Source organism: Lithobates pipiens, unplaced genomic scaffold (genome assembly GCF_037356315.1).
Source record: "Lithobates pipiens isolate NorthernLeopardFrog02 unplaced genomic scaffold, aLitPip1_a1.2 Scaffold_3, whole genome shotgun sequence".
Classification (NCBI taxonomy): domain Eukaryota; kingdom Metazoa; phylum Chordata; class Amphibia; order Anura; family Ranidae; genus Lithobates; species Lithobates pipiens.
In genome coordinates this window covers 14,236,900-14,251,278 of record NW_027507790.1, presented here as the reverse complement: position 1 = coordinate 14,251,278, position 14,379 = coordinate 14,236,900, and the positions used below count along the sequence as shown (strand labels likewise).

The 14,379-nt window shown below is 43.2% G+C and overlaps 1 protein-coding gene across 1 annotated transcript in view; it reads left to right on the top strand.

Moving 5' to 3' along the window:
- The window catches only part of SSH1 (slingshot protein phosphatase 1), a 122,724-nt gene extending 112,321 nt beyond the window's left edge, over positions 1-10,403 (top strand). Inside the window, exon 15 of the mRNA XM_077461293.1 lies at positions 1,119-10,403. Coding sequence (XP_077317419.1) covers positions 1,119-2,243 — 1,125 coding nt within the window. The 3' untranslated portion in view covers positions 2,244-10,403. The remainder of the gene's footprint in view (positions 1-1,118) is intronic.
- The last annotated feature ends 3,976 nt before the right edge of the window (positions 10,404-14,379 follow it).

Here is a 14,379-nt window from a genome sequence, read left to right as displayed (position 1 = left end):
GCTTTAAACATTGCAGCACCACTGGGAAGCTTAGCAGGAAGAGAACTGGGCATCCCTGCAGGAATTTCTAGGAATCCAGCTGCCTGCAGGACATACTTGATTACAACAAAATTGGGCAACTAAAGTTGTAAGGCTAATTACCTCTGTTCTATAATCTGTGAGGCCTCTAAAGGGAATGTATAACCTAATAAAATTATATATGCACACATTTTATTTTTTATTGAATATATATTTGGAATAAATGAAGAACTTTTGCATATGTCAACATTTTAAAGTCACATAAAAAGTTACTTTAAAGGTGAAGTATAGCCAAAGCTACTTTGGCTATACTTCTCATGTGACTTCATTCAGCTGGTCCAGGCTCTGAAAAGATCCCTACCATATGATCGGGATCCACCCAGAACCCTGGATCGCCATCTGAGCTCAGCCTTTTGGCGATCTGCTGAGAGCCTGAGCCAGCCCCTTTCACAGCGCAGCTCTCCAGTGAGCACTGAAGGGACAGAGCAGAGAGCTGGAGACTGACAGTCACTGCTCAGAGTGGAGGGGCAGAACTGAGCGATGAGTGGTGTTTGATCACTCGGTTCTCACTGCAGAGCCAGAGGGGTATAGATGCATCATTGTAACACCTAGGTTAGTATCATTTTTATTTTTATTTTTTTTAATCTATACTTCCCTTTTAAAGTGAACGTTGCAGTGTAAGAGGCTAGTTGTAATTGTGACTTTTTTTTTTATTTTTATAGCAGAGACCTGCGCCTCAGACCTATCAATTCATATTTAGCTACTGATATCCATAATCAAATCAAGCTGCTAATATCCAGAACCTGAATTTGTTCAGGAAATGAAGGTGCCATGTCCCCTCTCTAAAATACTTTGACAAGCATATCTTTTAGTTTATTTATATTTTATGCTCCTTTTGTGTAACTGGAGTTTTTTGCCTTCCTCTGGATCAACTGGGGATATAGAATTGGGTATATGGGATTGTATGATATTTATTATTATTTTTATTTTTTATTTTTTTTGTGGTTGAACTGTAAGGACTTTTTTCAACCTATGTAACTTGTTTTACTGCTTCTGTACAGCTTCTAATCAGCATTCTAATTCATCTCTTTATACTGTAGGAGGATGCCATTTTTGGAATCCTAAGCAAAGTTAAACCTCGATATCCTTCGTGTACAGACTGTATGTACCCATCAGCCGCCATGACATCTGACGCTTATGAAGAACCTCAGCAGTTGGAGTCTACGGAAACCGCAACCGTTTGCAGCCAGCCAGCACTTCTGCAGCATATGACTTCAATGGTATTAAACAGGATGCATGGACACACATTTTCCAAAGGAACGCAAATAGAGACAGACTCGCAAGACTTTCTTACATCTCCTTCAAAAACTGCTAAGAGCTTTAACAATTCAGTTGAATTAAAGGATGTGTTTGGTCATGTAGGTTCTTTTGAAAACCTTGGTTCTAAAAGGGATTCCAAATATGCTAAGGATTTTAAGTATTTATTTTTTAGCAGAGAATTGGAAAAACCTGCCATGCATAGCTATTTAATGCAGCACCAGGAATCCATTATTCAGCTACAAAAAGCTGGGTTGGTCAGAAAACATACCAAAGAACTGGAACGGCTGAGGAGTGAAAGCTCTGCTGTGATTAAAGAATGTCCCCTAGACAAAACAGATTCCAGTGACTATAAAGAAAGTGATGGACAATCAGAGTCTGGTAAGCCTAATAAAAAGCAAATAAATAGTTTTGAAAAACTAGAAGTGGCTGATGTATCGGAGGGGGGTTTTTTGAAAACTTCTACTCCTAGCTTTTGTAAAATGGATTTATTGAGTAGTTTTACAAAAGATTTTCTAAAGACCATTTGCTATACACCAACGTCCTCGTCTATTAGTTCCAATCTCACCCGGAGTTCAAGCAGTGACAGCATTCACAGCGTACGTGGCAAACCAGGACTTGTCAAACAGAGGACTCAAGAGATTGAAATGAGGATGCGCTTGGCAGGTCTTACTCTTTCTTCCCCTCTGAAGAGATCTCACTCTCTTGCCAAACTAGGAAGTTTAAATTTTTCATGTGATGACCTGTCGTGTGATGCAGATATTTTCCCAAAGATCGACTATAAGAGCACCAGTTTTAGAGACCACAGTGTCTGCACAGAAACACCATCATCCTCAGGAACAACAGAAACTATATCTGTTCGAACGGAATCCACTAACTCATCCATGACCGAGACCGATAAAAGATGATTTTTCTTTTTTTTTTTCTTTTAATGTTTACTTTCTATAGCCATTGTTACTTTTATTGTATTTCTGAACGAAAGGTGAGGCACAGGTCTGCGGAACACCAGTTACTATACATGTTGCTTTTAAGCACGTGGCAATTTTCACTGCTAACTGTACAAAAAAGATAAATATCACTGAGAAATATTTACTTTTTTGTTTCCTAATTTTGTATTCTGTTTTCTATTTTATAGTTACTGCCAAGAAATGGTATAATTTTTGTATTTAATTTTGGATTGAGATCCTCAAAAACTTGTGGAGAAACACAAGGGCTTTGTGTATATTTTGAAGATACGAGCACTTCATATTTACTGTACCCTACTTCTACTTCTGTGGCTCTAGTGTGATATTTTACTATGATACTCCAATATGCAGAGCTCTAAACTTGATGACAGAATCCTGTGGTTCTACATTCATTTGGTAAAGACCTTATTATAAATATGTAGTATTCAACAGAAATACATTACTGATTTTTTTCTTGTTTTATTAGCACTCCAATGCTTTAACCATTCATATATTTTTGCTTAAAATGTATGTCTGGGTGCAAATACAACAAAATACCTGTTCATCTTGCAGAAAAAAGACATTAACCTCTTAACTTTAGCTGACAGGTGTCTCTCTCTGCTACAGTGATATTCCAAGCATGTTCTCACCTGCTCAATGACAGAAAACGCCCCTTTTCTATGGAGATGAGAAGTGGGGGTGGGGGGGGGTTCTGTAGTTCAGCAAACGAGAACTGGGAAGAGCTGACAAAACTGCTTGCTGCAGCAGAGACACTGCAGTTGCTCCAGAGCTTGGTAAATGAGCAGAAGCTCTGCTGACTTCCATCAGCCAATCATATACAAAAAATGCTGTGGTTTTTGTTTTGGTTTTTCCTTGCACGTGATTATGGTATTATTTGCAAAGTAAAACTTTTCCTCATTTACTAAGCTTTGTAGCTTCTGCTCTTGCAGAGTGCAACTGCATTTTGCAAAGTGCACAACAGGAAGTTGGGAGCTCACTTGAATTCTGAAAGATCAGCAGGTATTTTGTTCTTTTTTCTGTAGTTTCAGTATTTTTTCATGGAAATCTGGTGTGTTAACTTTAGACTTCATATTTAGATTCATTACCAGGCATTCCTGAGCTGTTCTCCTGCATTGATAATATTGGCAGACACTGCCTGAGCTGAGTGAATGCTTGGTGAATGCTTGGGCTCCTCTCTTTAGTGAGAACCACTCTAGCCTCACGACGATTAATGTCGTCTTGCATTGTGTACAATCCAGCCCAGAAGCTCATTCCTATTGCTCAAGCTCTGTGCTCACTTCACAAGTGGCAGCCATATCAATCTTTACCATGTCTTAAAGTAGTTGTAAGGCTTCGTTCAAACATAGGCATTTTGATTCTGCCCGCAATTGCAAAACGCACTGTTAAAATGTCAAATCGCACATCAGTGTGTTCAGGTACCATTCATTTCAATGGCACCTAAAAACGTGACTCTGCAGCAATTGACATGTGTCCCCCAAAAATGTTCCAGTACTTTTTTGGCCAAGACAAGTCGCACGATTTGGTTTGTGCCATTGCAGCGCAAGAATCGTGGCAAAATTGCACCGCATTTCAAGGTGCCATTGAAATTATTGACACCTGAACATGCTGATGTGCGATTTGACATTTTAACAGTGCATTTTGAAATTGCAGGCAGGATCATGGCGGCACCACATGAATCCGCCCACGATTCAAAACTCCTATTTGTGAACAGAGCTTAAAGGAAAGGATTTTTTTTCTTAAAATAACAAACATGTTATACTTGCCTACTATGTACAATGGTTTTACACACAGCAGCCTCAGGCTCGGTTCACACAGGGGCGGCACGACTTGCAGCACGGCGACTTGCAAAACTACTTCTGTATAGAAGTCAATGCAAGTCGCCTGAAGTCGCCCCAAAAATAGTACAGGAACCTTTTTTCTAAGTCGGAGCGACTTAAGTCGCTCCTATTAGAACAGTTCCATAGTACAGAACGGAGCGCGACTTGTCAGGCGGCGAAGTCGCCTGGACAAGTCGCCACTGTGTGAACCGAGCCTCATCCTCTGGGTCCCTTGTTGGCGGTCCAGGCTTCAAAATCACAATGATCTGCTGGTCCTCCATTCATAAATCATGTTTCATTCAGAAAAGAGCTGATATGGCTTCTGTGAATGGAGAAGGTGCATGGAAAGGGTGGGCATAGTCGGGCACTCTTGAATGCCCATCACGGCTTCCTCTTTTCTATTAGCCCTTGCTGCACTTGGCATTTGGGGGGTGGTTAGAGGATGACTATTTCAAGGAAAGCAGGAGCCAGCAGTACTAAGGACTCATTGGATTAATAGTAGCTAATGTCCCTTGTGCTGATTTTTCTTTTGTTTTACTTAAATTGGGCTTTAAGGTTTCTGTGGAAGAGTATACGTTTTATCTTGCTTACTGATTAGCTGTGGAAGGAGCTAGTGCTTCAAACCTCTGAATTCTGTAACTAAAAATCTCCAGGTAAATAGGAAGCCAGTAAGTTAACACACCAAATCTCTAACAATCTTTTTTTTTTTTTTTTTTTTTTTTTTTTTTTTAATGGAAAATATTGATTATGCACACTACAGTTATGGCACCTTAGTACACTCTAGTATACTTGCATAGAAAGATCCTTTTTTATATTTTTAAAACTTACATACTGCATATACAAGTATCTGTCAGCTGCCCGCTTTCTTTTTCTAACCTGAACTGGTAGCATTAAATTGTATTGGCTAATATATACAGCATGACTCTGAGGCTAAATTCAGTTTGCATACAAGTGTTATACAACTCTAATTCCAAAAAATGTGGGATGCAGTTTAAAGCAGAAGTAAACCTATAGATTTAAAGTGGTTGTAAGCCCTTACAGACCACTTTTTGCTACAGGTAAGCATCATCACATGCGCACTGAAGTAATGGCATTATGTGCCATTGCTTCTGTTAGACTGTGCCATTACCGGCGACTCCCGTGCATGGGAGTGATGTCATCGTGGCTCTGGCCAATCACAGCGACGGAGCCCACGATACCTGGAAGTAACTCCGGGATCGATGACGTTGGCCGGAGCAGTGAGCGAGGACCGCTGCGGGGGCTTCCATCTAAGGTAAGTAATTAATACATAAGGAGCTAGAATGCTATGCATACTAGCTCATTATGCCTTTGTTTTGCAGGTTTTAGGTTCTTTTTTTGTTTTTTTTCAAAGTGGGTTTATAACCTCTTTAACAGTTTCAAAAAAGTTACAGTCCTGGCCTGCCGGGAATGCTGTCACATTTGTTGTGCTCTCAACCAAACTGTCAAGCCATCCAATGGCTAGTGTCATAAATGATCACATGTGCAGCACCATGGCAGTTGAACATTAAGGCCATTTTCACACTGAGGAGCTTTACAGGCATTTTAGCACTAAAAATAGCACCTGTAAAGTGCCTCTCCTGTCACTCCACTGTGAAAGCCCGAGTGCTTTCACACTGAAGCGGTGCGCTTTCGGAACGTTAAAAAAACAAAAGTCCTGCAAGCAACATCTTTGGGGCAGTTTAGAAGCGGTGTATATACCGCTCCTAAAATGCCCTGCCCATTGAAATCAATGGGCAGCGCTGTTGAAGCACCTGCAAAGCGCTTCGTCAGCGGCACTTTGCGGGCGCTATCAACCCCTTCGGCCCCTAGCGGAAGTTAAAAGCGTCGCTAAAACGTTGGTAAAGCACCACTAAAACTAGCGGTGCTTTACCGCCGACGTTCTCACTGCTCCAGTGCCCCAAATGGTGACCAGGATGGCAGCTTCTTTGGCTGAAAACAATAGGAGGTTTTACTTCCATTCTACTTCAAAACAGAATGCAATCATTTGCAAATCTCATAAACTCATCTTTTTATTCACAATAGAAAACAGAATATCAAATGTTAAAATTGTAAAAATTTACCATTGTAAGAAAAAAAAAAAAAGGTCATTTTGAAATTGATGGCAGCAACACGTCTCATAAAGGTTGGGACTGGGCAACACAAAGCTGGAAAAGTGGTACTGACAAGGAAGAGATGAAAGAACATTTGATATGTTTTTCTAATTTTTATTTTTTATTTTTTTATAGGGCATAAAATAAGGGTTTATGAGATCTGCAAATGATTGTATTCAGTTTTTATGCAGCTTGCCATCTTCTTTGGATTTGGTCTTGTACAATTTTTAATTGGAGGCTTGTACCAACCAGTGCTAAAATAGACATTTAGGGTAAAGTAAAAAGAATATTGCCTGTCTTGGTTTATTGCAGCAAACAACCTGTAAAGCTTTCTTTTGTGTCCCCTTTTTTGGTATTTTGGTAGGAAGGCAGACAAATGTAATTGTTATAGAAATAAGCAGTTAATCTTGTACTGTGCTTTGAACACACGTTCTAAGGACCAGAGAAATGTGTATTGAGGCCCTTCGTAGCCATTTCTTAGAGAAAAAAAAAAATATGTCACAGGCACCACTGTACTCTTCATCCAAATTGTTTTATTATTTAAGTTGCCCTTTATATCTGGTTTGGATTGTTCTATGACAGAAGAGTTGCTTTACTTCTACTTGTGTAGACTACTTTAAACAATATTACCTATATGAATAGCTGCAATAGCTGTGTATCCAGGTTTAGGCTATATCATTCTGAAGAATATAGTAGCCGTTTTTGGATTTGTTTGATGTAAGTGGAAGTGTTATCTGAGCTATGCAATCCCCCAATTGTTTATATTCCTTATGTCTTTGTATTTTAGCATATATCTGTTTGTTTTGTTGTAAAGGAGAATAGAGTTTAAAGTGGTTGTGAACCCTCTTGTATACCCATTGAAGTGAACAGCTTCAGGTGATGCACAGTGATAAAACAAATCCTCCTACATAGGTTTTACTTGTTTTATCTGCAGTCTTTTCATCCCTACACCCCCTTTTAAAGGAGAAGTCCAGCCTGAGATAATTCGGCTGGGCTTCTCCTACGGGTCACAGGAGTGCAATTAGTTTTGCACTACTGTGACTCGTTTTCAGCAGAGAGCGGTCTGAAGTCTGCTCTCTGCTGTCGTCGCACGATCAGTCCAGGCACCGTGTCATCCCAACACTGGCAGTCTAGATCCGCCAGGTGCCTGGACTGATGGCTGTCTCAGCCTTTCAGCGAGCCGCTGAGACGGTTGCTCCCTGCCCCTCTGCAGCTCAGTGCTCCAGTCAGCATGGAGGAGCAGAGCAGGAGAGCTGTTGATTGAAAGTCAGCAGCTTTCTGCTCTGGGAGCTGTGAGAACTGAACCATCGGCGGTGTTGTGTGGCTCGGTTCTCGGAGATGCCGGGGGACAGATGCAGCATCGGTCTGATTCTGCATTCACCTATGTAAGTATAATGGGGGGGGGGGGAACAGAACCCGTACTTCTCCTTTAAAAGGCCATAATCAGGGTAAAATCCTTCTCCATCTGTTAGTTTAACAGAGGAGGGGAGGGAGATCTGCAGTTACACTGTGTGGGAGCTGATTGAAGGAAAGGCACACAGCAAACAGGACCAAAGGAAAGATACAGAGCGGTGTTCTGAATTGAAAAGCTCTCTGCTGAGCTCCCCCCTTCCCACAAATGTATCTCATGTGTCGAGAAAACTTGTCAGAAGTAACATGCTGATAACAGGAACAAAACATCAGAGAGTCGGGCACGTAGACCCCTTTCACATTGGGGGCGGTTTTCAGGCGCTTTAGTGCTGCAAATAGCCCCTGCTAAGCGCTTGAAAACCGCCTCCCGTTCATTCAAGTGTGACTTTTTACACTGCTGCGGTACATCCCGAAAAGTCCTACAAGCAGCATCTTTGGGGCAGTTTGAGAGCACTGTATTTAGGGCTCCCAAAACGTCCTGCCCATTGGAATGAATGGGACAGCACTTCCGAAACGTTTTTCAGTCGCTTCGGAAGTGCTGCAACAAAGAAGTTTTTAACCCCTCCTTTGGGGTTAAAAGCACCCTGATAACGGCTAGAAAACGCTGCTAAAACTAGCTGTGCTTTAGTGCTAATGCGGCTGCGGTCCCAGTGGGAAAGGGGTCTTGGAGCTTTGGAGAGAGATACACTACAGATATGTGCTTTGTTCAGATTTCATGACCGAGGTTTACAACCACTTTAATGCCAGGATTACGCAAATGCACCACAAAAGTGACCAAATAAAAATTGTGTCTATTACAACCGGCTGGAGGTCTGCAGGTTACTTGAGATACACAGCTCAAATTTGCTCCTTCACCTCGATTTTTCTCTAATTTTCATGCAAATCACTACTGCTGGTAAATGTATTCAGACAGCAGTGGCACTTCTGGCTGTCTGAATACAGTGAAACTGCCAAACTGTGACTGCATCTATTAAGAGGTGCAGTTGCTGCCTGGCCAATAATTTTCTACCTGGCTCAGATGCTTTTTCAATTGACTGTTGTTCAGCAGGGTGATCCTTGCAGATACACTCGCAGCTCGAATTTTAGCTGATTCGGCAGGAAAGGGAAGAGATTCTAGCTGTCTATGGCCGGCTTAATTGCAGTACTAGAATTAAAATCTTATTTTTTGGCCAAAATTCTGTGGGTTTAGGTATAACTAAAGGAAAAAACTATCATTGAAAGTGAACGTAAAACGAAAATCACAAATTTTGGGTTTCCTCGCCAAGAAAAGGAAGAGGGGAACTATGGGAACACTAGTTCTGATGACCTGGGGTCCCCAAGAGATTCTCTCAATTTGCAGGGATTTTCTCTCAGTTTTTTGTTTTCCTTATAGATCGAGTTGCGATGAGCTGGTCTAGGTTGCAACCTGCTGCACTAAAAAAAGTACTACATGCAGTACTTTTTTAGTGCACACAGAAAGTGGTGTGGATAGACACCATAGAAAGGAATGGAAATGGCTGCTATATACCCCACTACATCTGGTGTGAACGAGACCCTTAAATTCTTCAGTCCCAATTTAAGAATGTTAATGGTAGGTGCTGACTCAATTTAAAATGGTTATAAACCCTTTATACACCTACTGAAATGACTAGCCTCTGGTGATACACAAATCCTCCTACATATGTTGTCTTATGTGTCCTCCTACATATGCTGTCTTTATCTTGAGCCCTGCCTCCTCTACAGTTATTCAAAGTCCAGAATTTACACAGCATTTCTGAGCTTCAGATTGCAGGGGGCAGGGATGTGATGTCACATACTGGACTTATGCAGATGGCAGAGGGAATAACAAAGCAGACATAAATTGCACTAGACGCTTTGGATTGAGGCTATATACTATTGCCTATATACACTATAAGAGGATAGGCTTTGTTAATTTTTAATTTCAGAGGTTTACAACCACTTTAACTAAATAAGCTGCTAACAGCTTCAACAGAGTTTCAACAAGCTTCAAGTAATGCTGAAGCCGAAGCCTGCAAGCAACTTTTTTGACCGTCAGCACTTCCATTAAGATTTTTGTTAAACGTTGCCAAACTAAAGCTAACTGGTGCTTTAAAGGCTTCAACAAAGCTTGCCAAAAGCTCTGCCATTGCTTTGTAAAAGTTTGCTGTTTGCGATGCACTTATACAAGGTAGCCTGTGTAAACCAGGTCTTAATGATACATTTTGCCTCAAAAGTCTGATTTTACTAAAGTTGATCTGAACATAGATTCACTTTCACTGTGATTTTCCTATGCTTCACATAACATCTGGTTGCATGCAGGGAAATTTTGAATGTAAGCTTCTCTTGTACGCGATTGGATGTTATTCAAATTCAGTTTTACTTCACATCACAATTTTCAAATCTGTTCCCAAGATTTGGGGACAAGGTAGTAGGAGGGTGAGGGCCAGCCCACCGGAGACAGCACAGCAAGACTCCTCCAGCACTAACATTACAGTGCTTGTTAAAGACTCTTCCTGACGCCAACCCTCAGTGATTGCAACAAAGTGCATCTAAATCTTTTATATTCTTTGTTTTTTTTCTTTTTACCAAGCTGCTGTATTTATATAGACCTACAAAGAGGATCATGCGTCCATGTTTAGCAGATGTATAGTGCACCTAATGCCTTGTATTGTGTATGTGTGCAATATTTACGTCAAAAAGACTTTAAATATTTTTGTGATGTAAAAGCAGTTATATACAATTTGTTGAATTATTTTGCCAGCAATTAAAAGACTTAAAAAACATGACATTTGGCTTCAGAGTTCCCTTTTAACAAACACATTTTGATATATAACTGTATAGTAAATTGAACATTTTGGAAATGCTTATTGAAAGTTAAACATGGGTGACTCCTAATATTTTCCATAATTGGACACATGCAAGTTCCATCATGACCTGACAACAGCCTTTAGTACCTCCTGTTTTAAATTATCTTTTAGCTAGGTATGTGTGGAAAATATAGAAGATTAGATGGTGTAATCCAATGTGCTAGTTCAGATATTTGCAGCCATTTGTTTGTGCTAGTTAATAGAGAGTAATGGTTGGAAGCGGACATTCCACGCCATGCAATCCACTACACCCCTCCAGCAATCTACATCTTAACCACTTGCCGCCCGCCCTATTACAAATTGACGGCGGCAAAGTGGTTTCATTATCCTAACCGGACGTCATATGACGTGATTAGGATAATGAGCCGCTGCGCGCCCCCGGGGGCGCGCATCGCGGCGATCGTTGTTGCGGGGTGTCAGTCTGACACCCGGCAACTACGATCTCGGTAAAGAGTCTCCGACGGAGACTCTTTACCATGTGATCAGCCGTGTCCAATCACGGCTGATCACAGTGTAAATGGGAAGAGCCGGTGATCGGCTTTCCCTCACTCGCGTCTGTCAGAGTAGAGGAGAGCCGATCGGCTGCTCCTCTGACAGGGGGGGTCTGTGCTGATCGATTATCAGCACAGCCCCCCCGAGGATGCCCACACTGGACCACCAGGGACACCACTAGACCACCAGGGAAAAGGTAATAAAAATCCATAATCCTCCCTAGACCACCAGGGTGCCAGTCAGCACAATGGGTGCCAATCAGTGCCCATAATGGATGCCAATCAGTGGCCACAATGGGCATCACTGATTGGCATGCATTATTGTTTGGCACTGATTGGCATCCATTACTATAACACCGTTGCCGCCTATGAGTGCCCACCTGTGCCGCCTATGAGTGCCCACCTGTGCCGCCTATGAGTGCCCACCTGTGCCGCCTATGAGTGCCCACCTGTGCCGCCTATGAGTGCCCATCTGTGCCGCCTATGAGTGCCCACCTGTGCCGCCTATGAGTGCCCACCTGTGCCGCCTATGAGTGCCCACCTGTGCCGCCTATCTATGCCCACCTGTGCCGCCTATCTATGCCCACCTGTGCCGCCTATCTATGCCCACCTGTGCCGCCTATCCATGCCCACCTGTGCCGCCTATCCATGCCCATCCGTGCCAGCTATCAGTGCCAATTTGTGCCACCTATCAGTGTCCGTCCGTGTCGCCCATCCGTGTCGCTCATCAGTGCCGCCTATCAGTGCCACTACATTGGTGCCCATCAGTGCCACCTTATCAGTGCCCATCAGTGTAGCCCCATCAGTGCCCATCAGTGAAGGAGAAAACATACTTATTTACAAAGTTTTGAAACTGAAACAAAAAAAAACATTTTTTTTTTCAAAATTTTCGGTATTTTTTTATTTGTAGCGCAAAAAATAAAAACCGTAGAGGTGATCAAATACCACCAAAAGAAAGCTCTATTTGTGGGAAAAAAATGATAAAAATTTCATTTGGGTACAGTGTAGCATGACCGCGCAATTGTCATTCAAAGTGCGACAGCGCTGAAAGCTCAAAAATGGTCTGGGCAGGAAGGTGTTTAAGTGCCCTGTATTGAAGTGGTTAAGCCACTGCACAAAGATGTTAAACACATAGAATGGGATAGAAAGTTTACTACGTACTTGCCTTGCCCACAGCTTCCTACTGCAGGGGGTGACATCACCATATGACGAGACGATGAGGTGACGAGATACCAGTGAATGGCGAGTAACTCAAAATCCTTTGGGATGAAATTATAATTTAGTTACAACTTCAGTGCAGTAGTGTTTTTCTTGCAAAATGTGGCCTAGCTGACGGTCCTTTTCCTAGACACTGTGTGGGTAAGGTGAGTATATTCGATCAGCCCCCCCCCCCCCCCCCCTGCTGTTTTTCTGTTTTATTTTTTTACATTTTGTGCAGTGAATTAATCTGGTGGGGGCCCTAACCGAATAGACCAGACCTTGCTATTTAAATCTGTAGCTTGGTGGGGGGTGGGGCCTGGACTGGCATGGTGTGAGAAGTGCTGATCGGGGAGCTCCGCTTGCCCAAATTCCGTCATCGCACATCCTGGGGCTATTACTGCTATTTACACCCCACAACCAAATCTGCTGACACCCTGCACTGTCACCACCAAAAAAAGCAGCAGAAACAACCCAGAAACTGGCCAAATATCGACATCAGGAGAAAGGGGCCTTGGAAGAAAATGGCCCTGACTCACCTCCTCCTGTGGACTCGGCCGTGGAGGACACTGCACACGTGCTGGAAGTGATCTCTGACTGCAAGTTTACTCTAACCTGCAAAATTGAGGAGGTGAAAGTGGATGTGTCCCTAATCCAAGACTTGCAGAAGCTTAGAGACCGGGTCACAGAGACGGAGACCCGGATCAGCCGCGTGGAAGACTAGGTACTGCCAATGCAAATTACAACTGAACGGCTACAACACCAGCTCACTGCGGTCTTGGCAAACTGGACGACATGGAAAACGGGCTCGAGAGGTGTAATCTGCGATTTGTGGGACTGCCAGAGGGTGTGGAGGGCACCCCCCCATTTCTAGAGAACCTGCTCGTAACCACGTTCGGGAGGGCTGAGTTCTCTGCATCATTCGTTGTGGAGAGAGCCCACAGACTGGCTGCTAGACCCCCTACTCAATGCGCACTTCCCCAGACATTCATCCCAAAAATGCTAAACTTCCGTGACTCACCAAATTCAAGGTAACATCCCCTTCAAAAACGATGAGGTCAGGGTTTTCCCTGACTTCTCCGCAGAAGTCCAGAAGAAGCGGGTGCGATTTACAGAAGCCAAGCGGCAGTTGAGGATCCACCATTATTCCTATGCTATGCTCTTTCCCTCCAGGCTTTGGGTTGTTGGAAAGGACAGGGCACACTTTTGACACACCAGAAGCCATCTTCACCTGGCTGGAGTACAGAGTGACACCTGGCCGAGCACCCACCTAAAGACACAGTACATCGATGTCAGTATGTGTCCGGTCCCTGCCGTGATGGATGACATATAGAACACTCACCACCCTGATGTGCTTTGGACTACTTCTCACTTGTACTGTGCTCTGTATCCCCCTGCCCAATGCCACCCCTGTGATACTGTAGGCGTTTTTATTTTGAACTGCCCCTTCTTCATCCCCATTATCTTTTATTTTTCCCCTTGACATACCCACTGCCCCTGTCTTTTCATTTCATCCCTTCACACCGGATCCCCTTTGTTTCCTGGAGATAGCCCTGAACATTTGGCTTCATTGGCAAGCTACCACCCATTGTGACACCCAGGATAAGAACTCAAGTCTCCATATGCTTTTGCTTCCCCCACACATGCCATCCTGGAGAACTTAGACCGGGTGTCTCACTTCTCACGCTGCTGCTCGCTTTGCAGTGGATAATCGCCCCCCCCCCCACACTAGTTGCAGGAGCCTAAACAGGCCCAGCTTTTTTCTGTACCAAATGCAACCTTTGGTATTTAGCACAAGCACTGTTTCCCTGGATAGTCCGGTTGCAGCAGGTAGCCCCCAAAATATACTCGAGGCATTGCCTGCCTGCACATGCCAGCGTATTGGTTTACAACTTTCTAAAGTTCCACTGTTGGTTTAAAGTTTTGCATTCATTTAATGTGGAGAAGAGATTTACTTGCTGGTATTTGATGGATAACATCCATATGCGATGAACTGGGGCCCTACGGGTGGCTACACTACCTGGACCCCAGGGGATTATACTTAATTATCCTGTCCTCGCAGCCCTGGGCCTCTTGGGCGACGCTGCGTGCCTTCCCCCCCCATGGGGTCGACTGTGGCGGTTGGACACTGGCTTGGGGTGTCGGGAACACTGATAGACAGATGGCCATGCTATGCCTAATTTAAAATGTATTACATGGAATACGTG